Here is a 17506-nt window from a genome sequence, read left to right on the forward strand (position 1 = left end):
TTAAGTTGCAAGTTTATAATTCTAAGGCCATGAAAATGTCCTAATTAAAGCAAGACTACAAAAATGTCCAATCTAAGGCATCCAGGGAAAGATACCTTGGTTCAAGAAGGGGATGAAGTTGAGGGGTTCTGTCTCAGCTGGAAAAACACCTGGTGTCTGCTAGCTTTCTCTTCAGGCTTCTTCAACAGCTTGCCTAGGGCTCTGTCCACTCTGTTGGCTCTCTAGCTTTTCCAAAATGCTTCCCTCTTAAAGGGCTCCAGTAAGCGGCCTCACCTTGAATAGGTGGAGACGCATCTCCATGGAAATCACCTAATCAAAAGTTACCACCCACAACTGGATGGGTTACATCTCCATGGAAACAATTATAAAGCTCCCACCCAGCAATATTGAGTGAGGATTAAGGAACTCAGCTTTTCTTAGGTACACAACAAATTCAAACTGGCACATTCCAGTTTGAATGTGCCAGTTTGAATGTGCCAGTTTGAACCCCCAAAAGACATGTTCTTTCCAAAAGCAAAATACATTCATTCCATCACAACATCAGAAAGCCTTAAACCATTTCAGTAACATATACAATACAAAAAAAAAAAATACAAATAAAATACAAATACAATACAAAATTAGAAACAGTAAAAAAATCTCATCAAAGTCAGCCACAGACATGGTCTGTCCTAAGGCAAAAAATTCTCCTCTGGCTCTGGACCTATGAATCTCAGACCAAGTTATCTGCTGCCAATATACAAAGGAGGAACAGTCATAAGATACATATTCCCATATCTATAGGGAGAAATTGGAAGGAACACAGTGGTCACAGGACCCAAGCAGTTTTGAAAACCTACAGGGCAAACTCCATTAGATTTCAGAAGTCATTTATCCTTGGGGCTTTAGAGAGCGGCAGTCCCACCCTTTCCAAAGGCTTGGGTGGGTCTGCTCTCCTGGCCTGAGTTTTCTTGACGTCAGACCTTAGCTCCCCAAGTTCTCCCTCTGAAGTTATTTTTCTTCCAATTTGTCCCTTTCTGTCCAGACTGGGTGTGGTTCCATTTATACAGATCCCACAACACTATTATTGATTTTCTATGTAGTAGGCTGGAATTATGTCCATCAGACAAAAGGAGTTTTCACAAATCTTTCCTGGATACCTCCATCTCCAATCCTTTCTTTCTCTGAAATGGCTGACTGGTTCCACATTTGATTAAATTCTCATGTGGGGAACTATTCTCTCCCTCTCTGGAAGCCTAGAATTTTCCAGACCATCTTTCTGGTTTCTTTGTACCCAAGAGTTCGGTTCTCAGCTTATCTCTTTCCTGTTGCATTTCACTATAAGCTCCCAGGAGTAACAAGGCTGCACTTTCCACATTTAATTTGGAAGTCTCTTCTGCTAAATATCCAAGTTCACGGCTTTTACAATCTGCCTTCCATCTAAAGGCAGCAGTTTTGATAATTTTTCTCCAACTTCAAAACAAGGGTCACCTTCCTTCTAGTTAGCAATAACAAGTGCATCATTTCTGTTTAAGGCCTTATTAGAGGTATCTTTAGAGTCCACAACTCTACCAACAGTCTCCTTTTTTTAAAAAATATTTTTATTATAAACATTAACATACAAACATTCTTGACATACAAACATTTCATACATGGTGTACAATCAGTGTTTCACAATATCATCACATAGTTGTATATTCATTACATGATCATTTTTTGGAACATTTGCATCTCTCCAGCAAAAGAAATAAAAAAGAAAAAGAAAAAACTCATACACATCATACCCCTTACCCTCTCTCTCACTGACCACTAGTATTTCAATTTACTCAATTTATTTTAACTTTAGTTCCCCCTATTATTTATTTTTTATCCATATTTTTTACTCATCTGTCCATACTGTAGATAAAAGGAGCATACAATACGTGGTTTTCACAATCACACATCATATGTAAAAGCTATATCATTATACAATCATCTTCAAGAAACATGGGTACTGGACACAGCTCTACAGTTTCAGGCACTTTCCTCTTTTTCTCAGTCTTCTTTCTCATGGGTTCCATGATTTTTGCCTATGAGCTTATTATTCTTAGGAAATTTATGAGGGCTGGAATGATGTAATTTCCTTTACAGAGGATTTGTATTTCTTTTGCCAGAATGCTGAACAGTATTATCCCAAGATCAGTTTAATTTAAATTTTCAACTGGAGATTTTTCAGACATTTCAGGTAGTGTGATTTTGAGCTGCAAAAACTCTGTGATAGATGGTTTGTGATTAAAATTCTTAGGAGAATTTCCCCATCCCCAACTCAGTATCTTGGTTTATGACTTATGACAGGAAAATTGCTTTGTAATCCCTAGGGGAAACAGGCACAGGTTCATATCTCATTCATCCTTACATTGAGGATGGTTGCTTTGGAAGTCACAGTTTTTTGGAATAAGAATTCCAAAAGTCGCCAAGATGATGTCTGATGCAGAGATAACTCATAAAAACTTTTATCTAACTTGTCTTTGCTTGAGTTGTGCTTATTTTCAGAAAAATATATATAACTGCCAGCATCTGCAAAGAAGCTAAGCTGCTAAAACTCTAGTTCATGCAGCCATCATTCCATCACCTTGCAGTGAACCACAAAGTCTCAAAGAAAAATCAAGAACCCATCTCCATGCTAACCTCAAGTTCCTGTCTTGCTGCATCTGAGGAAGTTCCCTTACTAAAGTATGCGCACTAGCCCCCAATACTGACCTTACCTTACCTTTTGCTCATTATAAATTGGGTGGGATTTAGACAACATTTTCTGATCATATGATGTATGTAGAAGTATGTTCTAGCATGACCAGGGACTACACATGCTCAAAACTAATTCCTCAAAAACTCTTTAATTCTTTGGAAATGTCATTGCTCAGTTGTCCCAACTATCTGCATGCATATCCCCTAATCCTCTATAAAAGAATCCCACTCATCTCCCTTCTTGGAGAAGGTGCCTTTTGGACATGAGTCCACCTTTCTCCATTCTCCGGCCAAAGAATAAAGTGTTGCTTTGCTTTACTGAACTTGGTTTTGTGCATTGGTGTCCAAATCCCACAATATGTTCAGGAAATGTTGGGTAACCCAGGGGGTAATCATGACCCATCAAGGAGCTTCCAATGGAGGAAGAGGCAGGCATTAAGGTAGTAATTACCACTGTGCTCAAAGTTAGGGACAGAAGCACAGGACATTCTGAAAAATTCTCCTTCCCTTCAGGGTTATGAACATCAATACCATCCGTAGACCCAGTCAAGCAGTACTGCTCAGGGACCCTCCTGCTTTGGGGATTCTTCTAAAAAATATCTAAGTGCCAGGGACAAGTTGGAGCTAGCAGTACAGTTCTTTGGGCAGGAAATTTAGAATCCAGACCAGGACTGCATTGCTCCAGTCCTATTCTCCACTTTGGGGGCACTTTCTGACTTTCCCCATCCACTGCTCGTAGGGTTGACTCTGAAATCTAATGCAGTTTGCCTGCAGGTTTTTCAAACAGCTTGGGTCCGGTAACCCCTTGTGTACCTTCCAATTTCTCCCTACGGAAATGGGGGTATTTATCCTATGACTATCCCTCCTTTGTATACTGGCAGCAAATAACTTGTTCTGAGTTTTACAGGCCCAGAGCCAGAGGAAAATTTTACCTTAGGGCAGACCATGCCTGCTGCTGACTTTGATGAGATTTTGTACTGTTTCTGACTTCATATTGTTACCAAAATTGTTTAAGGCTTTCTGATGCTGTTATGGAATGAATGCATTTTGCACTTGGAAAGAACATGTCTTTTTCGGGTCCAAAGGGTGGAATGTGCCAGTCTGAATCTGTTGTGTATCCTAGAAAAGCAAAGTTTTTTAATCCTCACTCAATACTGCTGGGTGGAGCTTTATGATTGTTTCCATGGAAATGGACCCACCCAATTGTGGGTGGTAACTTTTGACTAGATGCTTTCCATGGAGATGTTTCTCTACCCATTCAAGGTGGGATTGCTTACTGGAGCCCTTTAAGAGGGAAACAATTTGGAAAAAGCTTAAGAGCCAGGAGAGCCCAAGCAGCCAGAGACCTTCGAAGAAGGAAAATGCCCCCAGGGGAGCTTCATGAAACTAGAAGCTGGGAGAGAAAGCTAGCAGACTTTGCCAATGTGTCCTTCCAGTGGAGAGAGAAACCCTGAACTTCAATGGCCTTTCTTGAGTGAAGGTAACTTTTGTTGGTGTCTTAATTTGGACATTTTTACTGCCTTACTACTGTAAACTTTCAATTTAGTAAACTCCCCTTTTTAAAAGTCATTCTGTTTCTGGTATACTGCATTCCAGCAGCTTGCTCCTCTGCTTCCCCTCAAGTAGAGACTTTACTTGAGGTTCCCTTCTCTGCCTTTTTCTCACTCTAAATTGGGGTTGTCATCCATTTCATGGCTTCAACTACCACCTTCACAGAGCTAACAACCAAATTCATATCTCAACATGAATCTTCTCTTTTCTCTATTCTTTTCATTTTACAGATGGGGGGGGTCTCCTCAAATGTGTCCCTTTAGTCACTCAAAGTCTATGTATCCCAAACCAAACTCATGATTTATTCTTATAATCTCTTTCCTGGATCTCCATTTTATGTATTTATCTGGTTGGATCAATTAAAACTAGCACTACCCCTGCATGTTTAGTTTTAAGAGTCCACAAATTCTATTTTTTAAAAAAGGAAATAGCCAAAAGGAGGGATCTGGTTTAATACATATGGGATCCCCTTACCTGCATATGAAAATTGTTTTAAAGACAAATTAGTGACATAGTTAACATTAAGAAATATGGCAGGGTAAATGATGCCAGGGAAGTAGTGCAGAAAAGAAATACATTTACTTATATATGCAGAAAAAACAAGGCTGGAAAGCATACAAACATAACATTTGTCACTGGATGCTGGCATAATGGGTAGTTCTTTCCTTTAGACTCTTCCATATTTTCTAAAATGGGCTTGGATTACTTTTATCATCAGTAATAAACTGTTTTAAAAGAACAGCTTGGAGTGGGCCACCTTAGCGCAGCAGAGTTCTCGCCTGGCATGCCAAAGACCCAGATTCGATTCCTGGTGCCTGCCCATGTGAAAAAAAAGAACTTGTCTGTATTTCATAGTGAAGTCATATGATTACTGCTGACTCTAAATTAAGCAGTATTATATATTTAATCATGCTTGAGATATATGATGCTGTCACTGAATTTAAAATTTCATATTATGTTCATTTAGAAAAAACAAGGTAGAAAAGACTCTCTTGTGGATCTTCTTCCTCCAAAAAGAGTTTATATCACGGATTCTTTACATATATTTATGTGAAATTTTCTGACTTTTGCAATTAAGAGTCCTCACCTATAAAATCACAATGCCACTACCCACAGAGTCACCATCAACATTTTGGCTTTATTTCCTTCCAAACATTTTAATGCTTCTAAATACACTATTTCCTTTATTTTTTAACTTGTACAAAATTAAGAAAATATACACACACCTCTGAAATATTTCAGTCACTAATACAGTTAACTTTTTTTATGTCAATCAAAACTACCACCATTTTAAATTACTGCATAATATTTCACTCTAGAAATACATCATAATTTAATAAATTTCTTATTAAGGAACACATTTTTCTGTTTTCTCTTTCATAAATGTGCCATTTTTATATATTACTTCTATTATTTCCTTAGGATAAATTTCTAGAAGTGGAATTGCTGGGTTACAGAACACGTATTTCCTCCTCAAGGGTTTTGACATATCTTACCAGATTGTCCTTCAAAAGGAATATACCATTTAGATTCCCATCAGCATGAAAACTAGCATGCTTGAAGGGCTGGAAAAAGTGACTAAAAGGGAAATGCCTGCTGGGAAGAAAACATTCATTTATTAACTGAATATTTATTGGGTATCTATTATTTGCATAGCACTGTGATAGGTGCTGGGGATAGTGTGAACATGGACTCTTAAACTTGTTACACTGTATTCTTCCTCTCCTACTATGACAAGTTTAGGGAAATGCTTACTCGGAAGCTTAATTAACCAGCATTATATTCAACATCAAAGAGAGCACCAAAGAGACAGTGGAATCATATCTTGGCATGTATGGTAAAAATCGCTGTACTGGATATCGTTAATCTACATTTTCCTTTCTATGCTCTCCTCTATACAGATGCAGCTAGAATCCTGAAAATTTCTCAGATTCCCTTGCTGGAGGGGTTCTGCTTAAGAGGTTGCCCATGGGAGATACTTGTAAGATACTTAGAGGCAAGAGGGAGGCAGAAGCCATTGTGTTCCATGGAGACAGCAAGTCCCTGTGGCGGCTGTGTGGCAGCACAGGCTTCAGCAAGAGCAGCAGCAACGGATAACCCAGAGACCATGAAGCAGCCAGGAGGCAGTACAGGGATGCAACAGTGCAGGCTTTGCAGTGGCTGCAGCAGCTTCCCTGCAGTCCCTCACCTCTGGACAATTCAACCTTCTTCTTTATGGTCCTATATCCCATTTAACAATTTTGAAACAATCGCTATAGTAATCCTTCTCTGTTTGAAACATTTAGAGTGGTTTTTGTTTTCCTGACTGAACCCTGACTGAGTCAATAGCCCAACATTAAAATTATCTTGAAAATCAATTAGGAATGAGTTAAACATGAGACCAACACATCATCTTTCAATAAGTCTAACAGAGCCAGTTTTTCAAAGCAATGGAATGGGCTGCTGCTTTTTCTTTAGTTGAACACCAGAAGAATTCAGTGACTCGCTTTGAGGGGGCATCTTGCATGAAAAATATGTATCTTTAAACACAAGAACCACATTCAGGAAGATATGATGTACTCACATGCTAGGTACATGGGAACCGAGATCAGTCTAAGGGAACGGGAGTTCTACAACTTCCATCTAATGCTTATAAGCATTGAGAACACAATATAAACAATTTGAAAACCAGAAAGTAAACTGTGCGCACATAATTGGAGCCACATAATGAAATGATCATGTGATATGACTATTTTCTGATACAATGAGAGGGACTTGGGATATTTTTGTTTTATAAAACTGTTATTTCCAATATAATGGTACAGAAATATTAAATCATCTCATAGCCTCCTCTTTCTTTTCACATTCAAACAAATTTTAATATGAACGCATTAATAAAATTTCAATGCTGTACAATACAAATGATCGTTTTCAAACCTTTCCTCTGGCAATTGCACATTTTTTAATAAACACCAATACTGAAAATAGCTTTGCTGACATATGTATATGCGTATAAATGCAACCAAGCTAAGAAAAAGGAACAAGGAAATGGTAACCTCCACTTAACTTTTTTCATCTATGTCTTCTCCCTCACTGTTGTCTTCACAATAAAAGATGTCACTAAACAGGAAAACTTGCTTTGGTGCGGGAGGAGTCTGGATTTCAGTGCCTTCTTTCTCCATCTTCTTTTCTAACTTTTCTTTAAGCAAAGGCAGACTGGTCTCATAAAGATAATCTACAATCTCTAAAGAAAAGAAATTTTATTTTTGAAATTATTTTTCTCTACAAAGCCTCCTATCAAGGTCAAAGAATATAGGCTACCGTAATAATCACTGATCTTGTGGTTAACTTCTATTAATTCAGTCAGTCTTCTCAAAATCATATAAGGTGGCAACTATTTTTCACTATATTTCAATTAGAGCAATTGAGGCATAAAGAAACTGAGAAACTTGCCCAAGGTCATGGAGTTAGTTTGTAAGCAGTAGGGCCAAGAATGAGACCCAGGTAATGATGTCTGCTGAATGTAAAAGGTGTTTTATCACACACTCCAGGACACAATGTCATACAAACCAGTGGTTCCCAAATACTGGTGCTGGGCAGACCACATGCGCCTTGTCTGTAAGCTTCTTAATAAGTTCCCCACATAATGCTGAGGATCTGTGTTTGGGAACTACATATTTAAACTACCCACAACTGGATACCAAGAAGGAAATAGGGGTCTTAGAGTCCATCTGGAATGGAAGGGGTTGGTGAGTGTGATGGCAGCAAGAGCAGCACTTGCAGTTATTGACTGAATGCCAAGCATTGTGCTGACCACGTTTTAGAGGCAAGTTTATCATACTTCTGAAAATCCTGTCAGGTAGAGATGATGATTTTCAGAATTTTTACCACTTTATGATTAAGGAAATTGAGACTCCAAGAGGTTACATTAAATTGCCCAAGGTCACACTACCAGTATGTGGTACCCATGTTATATTCTTAACTATTCAAATATTGAGAATACTGACCTGGAAAAGTCTTTTTCTGCCAAAAGGGGACACAGGTTGCTTTCAGCTTATAAAATTTATTTTGAACATAAGATGGAGGAACATCACTTTAGAAGGGAAAGATTTTAAAAAGTTAGTGTCAGTTTAAAAATTTATAATTTTAATACAGTATATGCTAAATGCATTTATTATACGGTGACATCTATAGATGTAAGTAGCATTCTTATCACAAACATGAAATCATCATGTCTAAACTGTGTTATAAAAATAAGACAAAATCTTTTGCTCATTTAGTTAAGAAAGAAAGAAAAAATCAGTAGTAGGACAAGATGGATTTTGTTTAAATTAAAATAACTTAAATCACTAGTCAGGAAGACAAAGTATAACACTAGCTAATATCAACTAGTGTTGATGCATAGGATGGACTCAGCACTGCCCTAAGTGCGTTACATGTACTAACTATCTTCACAACAATTCTACAAGATAGTTACTTTGACTCATATTTTGGAGTTAAGGAAACTGAGGCACAGAGGAGTTGCCCAAGGCCACGGAACTAAAAAAGGATAGAGCTGGCACTTGAATTGGGCAGTCTAACTCCAATTCCTACCCTCTTAACCACTATATTTAAGATAAATACGTATATGTCACAATTCACAACCAATGTTTATTTTTTATTTTATAAAGTTAAGAAAGGCAGATGCATATGATGTTTTGGTGAGTCAAATAAGTTTTCAATTTATGATAAGCAGTGGAAACAACCAAATCTTAACTTTTTTTTTTTTTGCATGGGCAGGCATCGGGAATTGAACCCAGGTCTCCAGCGTGGCAGGCCAGGGAGCCACTGTGGCCCCACCCTTGTTTTTAAAGGTGAAAACCACTAACTTAAATTCTTGGGACACTTTTTCTTAAACAGTAAAAGAGTTACTTTTTAAAATAATTAACTACTCTAGTTTTTAAAATGACTGTCATGACTAATTTCATCTGTTAAGTACGTAGAGGAAGATGATCAGGCCCTTTTAACTTCTTTATCACAGCCACACTAATTAAGCATGCTCTGTGCCAGGCAGCGGGCTAAGAATCATTTATGCATTGTCTTCTATAGTCCTCATAACAGCCCCAACTAAACCAGTTTGCAGATGAAGAAATCAGGACTCTAGAGAAGTTAGGCAACAACCTGCTCAAGGACAGCTAAACAATAAGTATAGTGCCAGAACTCAACACCAGTCTGCCTGACTCTAAAGCCTGAGCTCCACAGCATCCACCAGCCTTTCCTCTCCCCACAACTGCCTTGTGCTCAATGTGATGTTCTGCAGACAAAAGTCCAGGCTCTGAACAAGAACAACAATTGATTTTAGACATTTTGCATTAATTAGATGTTACATCTCATTAGGTGGAGACGTCTTCTTTAAATCCTGCCTAAATAATCCACAAAGATGTTTTTAAGATCTGAAGAGGTTGGGCCTTTAATATATTTTCCCTATTTTAACCTGTTATTAAAACTAAGAATGTACTATCTCAAATAGTTTTGACTAGAAGTTGCAATCACTATTTTGTTATAACAGCTTTGAGATGATATAAATCTTAGTAGTATAATCAATTTTTCAATATGTAATTTTTATTTAATAAAAAACCCATTTTAATAAAAAAAATCATGTGCTCTGGATAAATGAAGCAATGTCACAAGACATAAAAAAAGCTTAGTGGAAAAGTCAGATTTTTAAAAAGTGATCTGATATCATAACAGGAAGGCCCTGTAAAGCACTTCTCAACAAGGCAACTGGCAGAGGTACACCTCTTTCAAAGCACCTGACACCTTTACCTCTTGGGGACTCACGGAGCTTAAGAGTGTGTGTCCTACCCCTCCAGTGAGCCAGGAAAAGACAAGGGCTTGGGACCACTGGCATTCATTCCTTTCAGAATTCCAATTCTTCAAGTTTAAGAAAGAAAGAGACTTTCTTGTGATATAGTGATAAAGACAACATACTGCCTATGTTCTTTGGCCATAATCCCAAGCTATAAGTACCTAACTCACCAGAACTAGTTTAAATCTTTCCTAATGGATCACTGACAACTTCACACTACTAATTACACTTCTTAAAATCAATCAGGCAGCAGCAGCCTCACTTGTGTCCATACTTCCATGAATAAAGGCCAAACAATTCTTCAACATTCCCTCTTCTATAAGTCCACCAATCTCTGAACCTCATGTTTCTCACCAATTTGCTTTGTTTCGAGTGACAATGCTTTGCAAGTATAACTCTTCCTTGCTTATCAAGCAATGAATTCAGGCATTGAGAGTGGTGCCCTTTCTTCAATAGCACGACCTGATTCAAAACACAAGTGTATGCAGTGAAGGCTCACAAAAGGTGAACAGAGATAGCCTATAAACATTTGAAAGTGATATCAAACTTCACTCTTCAGATGAGAAATGCAAATGAAAACCTCACTGAAACTACTGAGTGAAAACAGGATCTTTTTATAATCTCTACGCAGCTATTTCTTAGTTGCCAAGGGAAAAAGAGGTCCTTTTATACAGCTGGTAAGTGGGGCAGATATGACCTGAGCCAAATGATCAAAGTTAGCATCATGTGCCTTATCATGTGATGTAGTAATAAAGACATAACATATTGCCTATGCTGTATTTCTCCCTAAACTACATAATCTGAATCTAAACGTGAAAAAACCCCAAATTTCAATTTAGGGAGATTCTACAAAACAATTAGCCTGAATTATTCAAAAATTTCAGTGTCATTAAGGTCAAAGGCATAAGAACTTTATAATATAAGACATTAAGGAGATATGACAATTAAATCAAATGTGTGACTCTAGACTGGATATTGGATCAGGGAGAAAGTGCTATGAAGGACATTATTGGGACAATAGGTAGAAATCTGAATGCGGACTGTTTCAGTACTAGTATTGTATCAATGTTAAAATTTCTGATTAGGATCATTAATTTGTGATTATGTAAAATAAGATCCTCGTTTAGGAAATGCCACTCACAAGTAATTCTCAAATGGTTAAAGGAAAAAATTTTATTCCTTTGTAGGAAGGGAGGACTGATAAAGCAAATATGGCAAAATGAAAAAGAAATGATTATCGGTGAAGGGTATACGGGAGTTCTTTCTACATATAACCAGTTAGCTCTTTGAAGCTTTTAAGAGACTTCTGCATATTTCATTCAACTTTTCCAGGTATCCTCAATGTGTGTTGGTCCAATTCACTTCATCCACAGTACACACAGTGGAGGGCTCCAATATGCACATATTTTTTTCCTTTGGTTTATACAATGCTGGTATACTAGTCACATTGCTTTACACTTCATCTTTTCCATCTAATAATATATCTTGGAGCATTCTGTGTACCATCACGTAAAAGCTTTTCTCACTCTTTTTGGATATTTCAGTTGTTCTAGTAAAAACACTGCTGTAGTAAACAACCATGTATACAAGATTAAATTTTTCTATTTAATATTTCTATTAAAGTTGACAATTTAACTTATCATGAATCATGAATGTTCTTAATGGCACCTAGAAGTGTGAATCCTTACCAGAAGGTTTCAGCTGACTTTACCCAGATCCATCAGAAGAATTCCCATCTATGGCAGCTATGATCGTATTAAATGAACTTCTTAAATAAAAAGCTTTCCAGAGATTTCAATGTACAAGTTGGGTTGCGAACCACTGAGCCAGGCCATTACTAGGAAATCAGAAAGCTTCAAATTGAGGACATAAAGATAAATGGAACTTCTGCAATTTTTTGGAGGGCATGCTCTGTTGTCAATGTATCATCTGAACCACCTTGGATGCATGGTGGTCTGACCCTGGTGGGCCCACCCAACTCATCTGATACCATCACCCTCTTACTTACTTCATTCCAGACACCTTTTAGTCCCTTGGATATGCCCAGATGGGGCCTGTTTTGAGAAGCTTTTGCATTTACTTCTGTCTGCCTGGGACACTGTTCCCTCTTATCTTTACATGGCTGCCTTGTTACTTCTTAAAGGGGCCTTGCCTCATCACCCTATGTAATTGCTCCCCTCTCTTCCACCCTATTTTACCCTTTTCTTTTGGTACCTATCACCATCTGAAATTAGTCTGTTTACAATTTCTTTCTAATATTATATATTTAAATGAGAGCTCCAAAGACCCTCATTACATCAGGCTTTTGTATCTAGCATATACAGAAGGTAGTCAACAAGTAATTGTTGAGTGAACAAAAGAAACTGTAAATTTTTGAGATAATTATTATTAATGTAGTCTGTTGTGGATTTTTACATAAATTCTATAGCACACAGAAATTTGTATTTCTGTCAACAAAATGGAAGTTCCACAAGGGCAGGGAATTTATATTTATTTATTTATGTATTTATTTTGGGGGGTGCATGGTCCGGGAATCAAACCCGGATCTCCCGCATGAAAGGTCTCTGGCATTCTAATCACTGAACTACCTGTGCACCCCCGGGAATTTATCTTTTGTTCGCTGCCATATTTTAAGATACCAGGGAAATGCCTGGCATACAGGATGAGTAATTCTAGGACTTGAATTTTCCAATAATCATACTGGTGATGTGCTGGGATAATTCATTCCTATATTACTAAAGTATAATATCTACAATTTTGTCTCCATTTTCCATCAACACCAGTTGGACTGTATGGTAACACCTCCTTGTCACAATAATTTTTCCACTGGAAAATTGAAATAGGTGGGATAGATAGGTGGGCCATAGATATTCCGCTCTATGTAAAAGTTGTGATCACAAAATGCTTTAGATGCAATGATCTACATGACAAAAGAAACAAAATAATCCAAAGAAAAATGAAAAACAAAGCAAATTAATGACTGATTTGCTAATACTTATGGCCATGAAAATCTTGTCCCTCAAGGAACTCAGAGATTAGATACAGTGTGCTCCTAAAATTTAGTTTTACTCTGTACTGGCTTTCCAGCAAACATAAAGAATTTTAGCCACCACTTACACAAAAATCTATATGCAACATGAATTTCAGCTCCACTCTAAAATTTGATAGTCATTTTTTTCTTTTAAGACTTATTTTATTGCAGAAACTTTAAATTTTTTTTCTCATTTTCCATTTAACATTTAAACAATTAACAGTAATCATATTCCTTATGGAAAACGTAGGAAACAGAGTAAAATAAAATAAGAACATATTTACTTAACGGCTTTATAAATGCATGTTATGATATTCTTGAATAATTTTAAACACAATTTTAGTGGTTGGCTAATAGTTTCTTCAGTCAATGGTTCATACTGCCATTACTTGAACATTTATGGTGTTGCCAAGTTTCTTTCCTACTATTTTACATTTTCATAATGATTCTCTTTGCTACTAATTAGATCCACCACCTCCACCACCACCCCCATTCCCTCCATATACATTTTGTTCATTTCCTTAAGACAATACTAGAAGAGAGAAATATTTTGAAAGGGATTTGAGAACTTCTTGATATATATCACAAAATTAATTTTGAAAGAGTTGTCCCAATTTGTACTGCCACCAGCCAAGTTTGAAAATGCTCATTTCACCTTACTATAAAAGAGTTAACCTAGGCGCTTCATAATATAGATACATTTTCTTGTTCTCTCATTTAAATGTGGCTCCAATATACATTTCCTTGGTTCTGTTTAGCATTGAGGTATTGTTTACCTTCCCTATGTGTGAAGCACCTTATATGCGTCTTTATGTCCCAGGGGTAATACAAATTAAAAAAGGTCAAGGAGGACTATACCATCAAGGAGCTCAGTCTTGGATATGAGATGTTCATTAGGATTAGGTTTAGCTGCAAACAACAGGGCTTCAACAAGATAGAAGTCTACTTCTCACTTAATTATAAAAAAAAGAGCCCAGGGTTAGGTAGTACTGGCGCTCCAGACTCTCCGTTCACTGTCCACCATGACTAGTGTGAGGCACTCAGCCTCATGATCTGAAATGGCTGCAGAACTCTAACCAATAATCTGAGTTCCAGGCAGGATGAAAGAAGAGGTGAATAAAGAAATGACCTGTTTCTTTATGGAAACTTCCTGGAAAGGGACTTAACACTACTACTCACGTTGGCCAAAACTTAAGTCAGATGGCCACACCTAGCTGCAAAGCAGACTTTAGATTTTGATCTTTTAGAGGAACATTAATGTACCTGACTAAAACTTGGACTCATATTAATTAGGAAGAAGAGGAGAATGAACGGTAGACAACTTGGGGTCTTAGATGGTCAATTTTTATAAGTCATCTCTTATCCTTTAATTTGTAAAATATTAAACAAATGGTCTTACCCTATGACACTAGCAAGATCTTCCCAATCTATTTCATTAGCATCTTCCACATTTATTTCATACAATCTAGGGAAAAAAAATTAAAAATTAAGTTTTCAAGCAAAATTCAATATGATGGACATTTTCATGGGACTCATATATATGCCTTTATTTCCATTCCAGCTCCCTCATTACACAAGCCTGGCGTAGTTGGCACCTTGGTCCATGGTCAGAGTTAGTGAGCTAACTCTGAGTTAGCCTGGCGTAGTTGGCACCTTGGTCCATGGTCAGAGTTAGTGAGAAGTGGGCCTAAAAGGCAGTTTCCCCACTTTTGAGTTCTTTGCCCCTCTCACCAAACCATGTTTTTTTTTTCCTTACTAAAGAACACAACTTCTCCACTCAATTTAGATACATACAGTACAACACTTGCGCTTACATTTACTATGTGTCAGACACTGTGTTAAGTCCTGTACATCCCCTAACTCATTTATAGCAATCCTAGAAAACCACCTTATGAAGTAAGGGAGATTATTTTTATTCTACAAACAAGAAAACTCAGGTTGAGAGACAGTAATTTGCTCAAGGTTATATGACTAACACACAGTGCCAAGACTGGAAGTCAGGTCTGCCTAACTTAAGAGGCTGTCCTCAGATTTGGTGTATTATACTTGTCTCTGAAGTAGGGACAAAAAATGTAGTGGCATAAGAGTCAGACCAGTGTGGAGAATCAGGAAGCACACAAAAGAACCTCAAGCAGAGTTCATGAGAGAGCAGGGAGAACAAAGCTGGAGAGGATGCGATCAGATTCTAAAGGCTTCTTATGCTCTTTGCTGTCATTCATTCAACATGAGCACAGAGACCAGGTCTGTTAGACTTGTAGGCTATATAAAATAGGCCCATGCCTCCCCTTGTCATGCAAAACTTAAAGCAACTTGTACAGAACTCTATATGGATCAGGAACTCAAAGACAAAAACAAAATCTAAGCAGTAGTATCATCAACAAATGTATGCTGGAAAGCAATAGAGCTTTGCCTGAATTATTTATCTCAAATGGAAGAGATAACTTATATATATGAAAAGTTTCAAAGGCTAAAATAACTACACTTATTGAATACATTAAAAGTTTTATATGCATTATTTAGTTTCAACCTCTCAACAACACTCAAGGTTGAAGTAGGTACTATTATCCTCATTTACGACGAGTAAACTGAGGCTTAGAAAGCTAACATGCTCAAGGTCATACAACTGAACCCAAGCAATTCCATTGTAGACCCTACTATTTTAACAACTACTCTTTGGCTAGAGAGATAAACAGTTAAAATATCAATTTCTATTTTTTCGTACCTCTCAATAAGGTTGATTTTGGCCTGTAGGGCATTGACTCCACGATATACATCCCGACCATTTGTCATTCTCTTAGTTAGAATTTCAGTCCTACATCAGAAGAGAGAAAAATAGTTTAGTTTCAGGAATAAGGTTTCCATTAAAAATTTCCTATATTTTTTCTCATCTAAATTGCCCTCATTCAGAACCTGTTTCTAACTTTTGCAACTCATCACTGATAACATTTACCACCAAGAACATACCTATTTAAAAAAAAATGGGGAAGGGATAAATAAAATAACAATGGAAAGTTGACGGTTATTGAAGCTCAATGATGGGTATAAGGGAATCTACATTTGTGTGTGAGAGAAAATTTCCACAATTTTCTATTGGTAAGTGTTAAAGAATACAATGCAAACTCAGTCTAGTTCTGGTTGCTCACAAAACAGAGGTTGCTCTGATTACCATCACCAACTGTTCGAATACTATATAAGACAAACAACTTAGTAAAGTGATAAATGATTTGAAAATTTCTCTAATGCTCAAAGTTAATGGCTGAAGGAAAAGCCTGGCTAAATTTCCTAATGCAAACAGGAACTCAATAAAAATTATTAAAATTTTTACAAAAAATTACAAAATATCTTGAGTAGCAAAATCTGTCAACATCTGACTGACAGACCATTAACTGTTACAGTTACATTTTGATAATAGAGATATACGATATGCAACAGAAAATACACATTCTTAATAATATCCATGTTCACAGGTTTGAAATACACCACTTGATGTCATTTTAATGTTACATGAAGCAAATGTATGTTCAAGCATCAAATACCTTATTTTTTCCTCCAAATTAAAAAAGAAAATTTGCACATTATCTTAATAATGTTAATTCTGAAGCAGCACTTCCTTTAATCATTTCCCCCATATCCTTTTTCAATATTGATATACCATCCTCCAAAAAAAAAAAAGGCTTATAATCCCTTCCTTTTTTAGGCTCAAATATAGGGGCAGACAGGACTCCAGTTCTTCTGCATACTACACTTTGTTTTTTTTAAACATCATCTGTTCTTTGGAGTTCATTTCTCTCAGTGCAGTGCAGTCTTCTACTAAGATAAACATACACCAATCACAGAATTGTAAAGTACATGAACAGTATATTCTAAGAGCTAAACTAAAATAAAAAATTTATTAAATGTTTTATTAAAAATAAATTATGTTCACTTTGGATTTCATCATATTAAGTCAAGGATCAGTGAGCTCCTTTGATGCATGCGGTGTGGGCTGTGAGTGTATAGAGCTCCTGCTTCAAGGAGTCCTGGCGCAGCTGAACATCCAGCTCGACCACCCTCCAGCCTCCAGGGCTTGGAAACGCTACATCAGGCAAAGAATGGACAGCAAGATCTGACTGAAATATCTCCCTGTGACTGTTTTAGCCAGAAAGTTCTAAAACGAAGAGTGTGACAGCGTCACTGTAGGTGAAAATAGAGGAAATGATGAATCAGAAAACAAAACTGAAAAGGCAGGATTATTACTGATGAGCATGTTGACAACATTTCTCCCGAATGTTAAGTTTCGTATTGTTTTTTGTGTGTGTTGCAAACAGATAACCACCTTGTTTTACGAAAGACTTAGAAACCAGAAGTTAACATTCAACAATAAAATGTCTAAGTTCTTAATGAGGAAGCCATGC

At 37.0% G+C, this 17506-nt stretch overlaps 1 protein-coding gene across 4 annotated transcripts in view; it reads right to left on the reverse strand.

The window, feature by feature from the left end:
* Positions 1-617: 617 nt before the first annotated feature.
* TTF1 (transcription termination factor 1) overlaps positions 618-17506 on the reverse strand; it is a 54758-nt gene continuing 37869 nt past the window's right edge. Inside the window, exons 9-12 of one of the 4 annotated variants that reach the window (XM_077147324.1) lie at positions 15835-15924; positions 14512-14577; positions 8241-8326; positions 618-7477 (exon numbers count right to left, since the gene is read on the reverse strand). In XM_077147324.1, coding sequence (XP_077003439.1) covers positions 7296-7477; positions 8241-8326; positions 14512-14577; positions 15835-15924 — 424 coding nt within the window. In that variant the 3' untranslated portion in view covers positions 618-7295. Of the gene's footprint in view, positions 7478-8240; positions 8327-11769; positions 11935-14511; positions 14578-15834; positions 15925-17506 lie in introns of those variants that run through there. The other 3 variants (XR_013170068.1, XR_013170069.1, XR_013170070.1) reach the window with 3 other exon arrangements.

The sequence above is a fragment of the Tamandua tetradactyla genome, chromosome 2, assembly GCF_023851605.1.
Source record: "Tamandua tetradactyla isolate mTamTet1 chromosome 2, mTamTet1.pri, whole genome shotgun sequence".
In the NCBI taxonomy this organism is placed as follows: domain Eukaryota; kingdom Metazoa; phylum Chordata; class Mammalia; order Pilosa; family Myrmecophagidae; genus Tamandua; species Tamandua tetradactyla.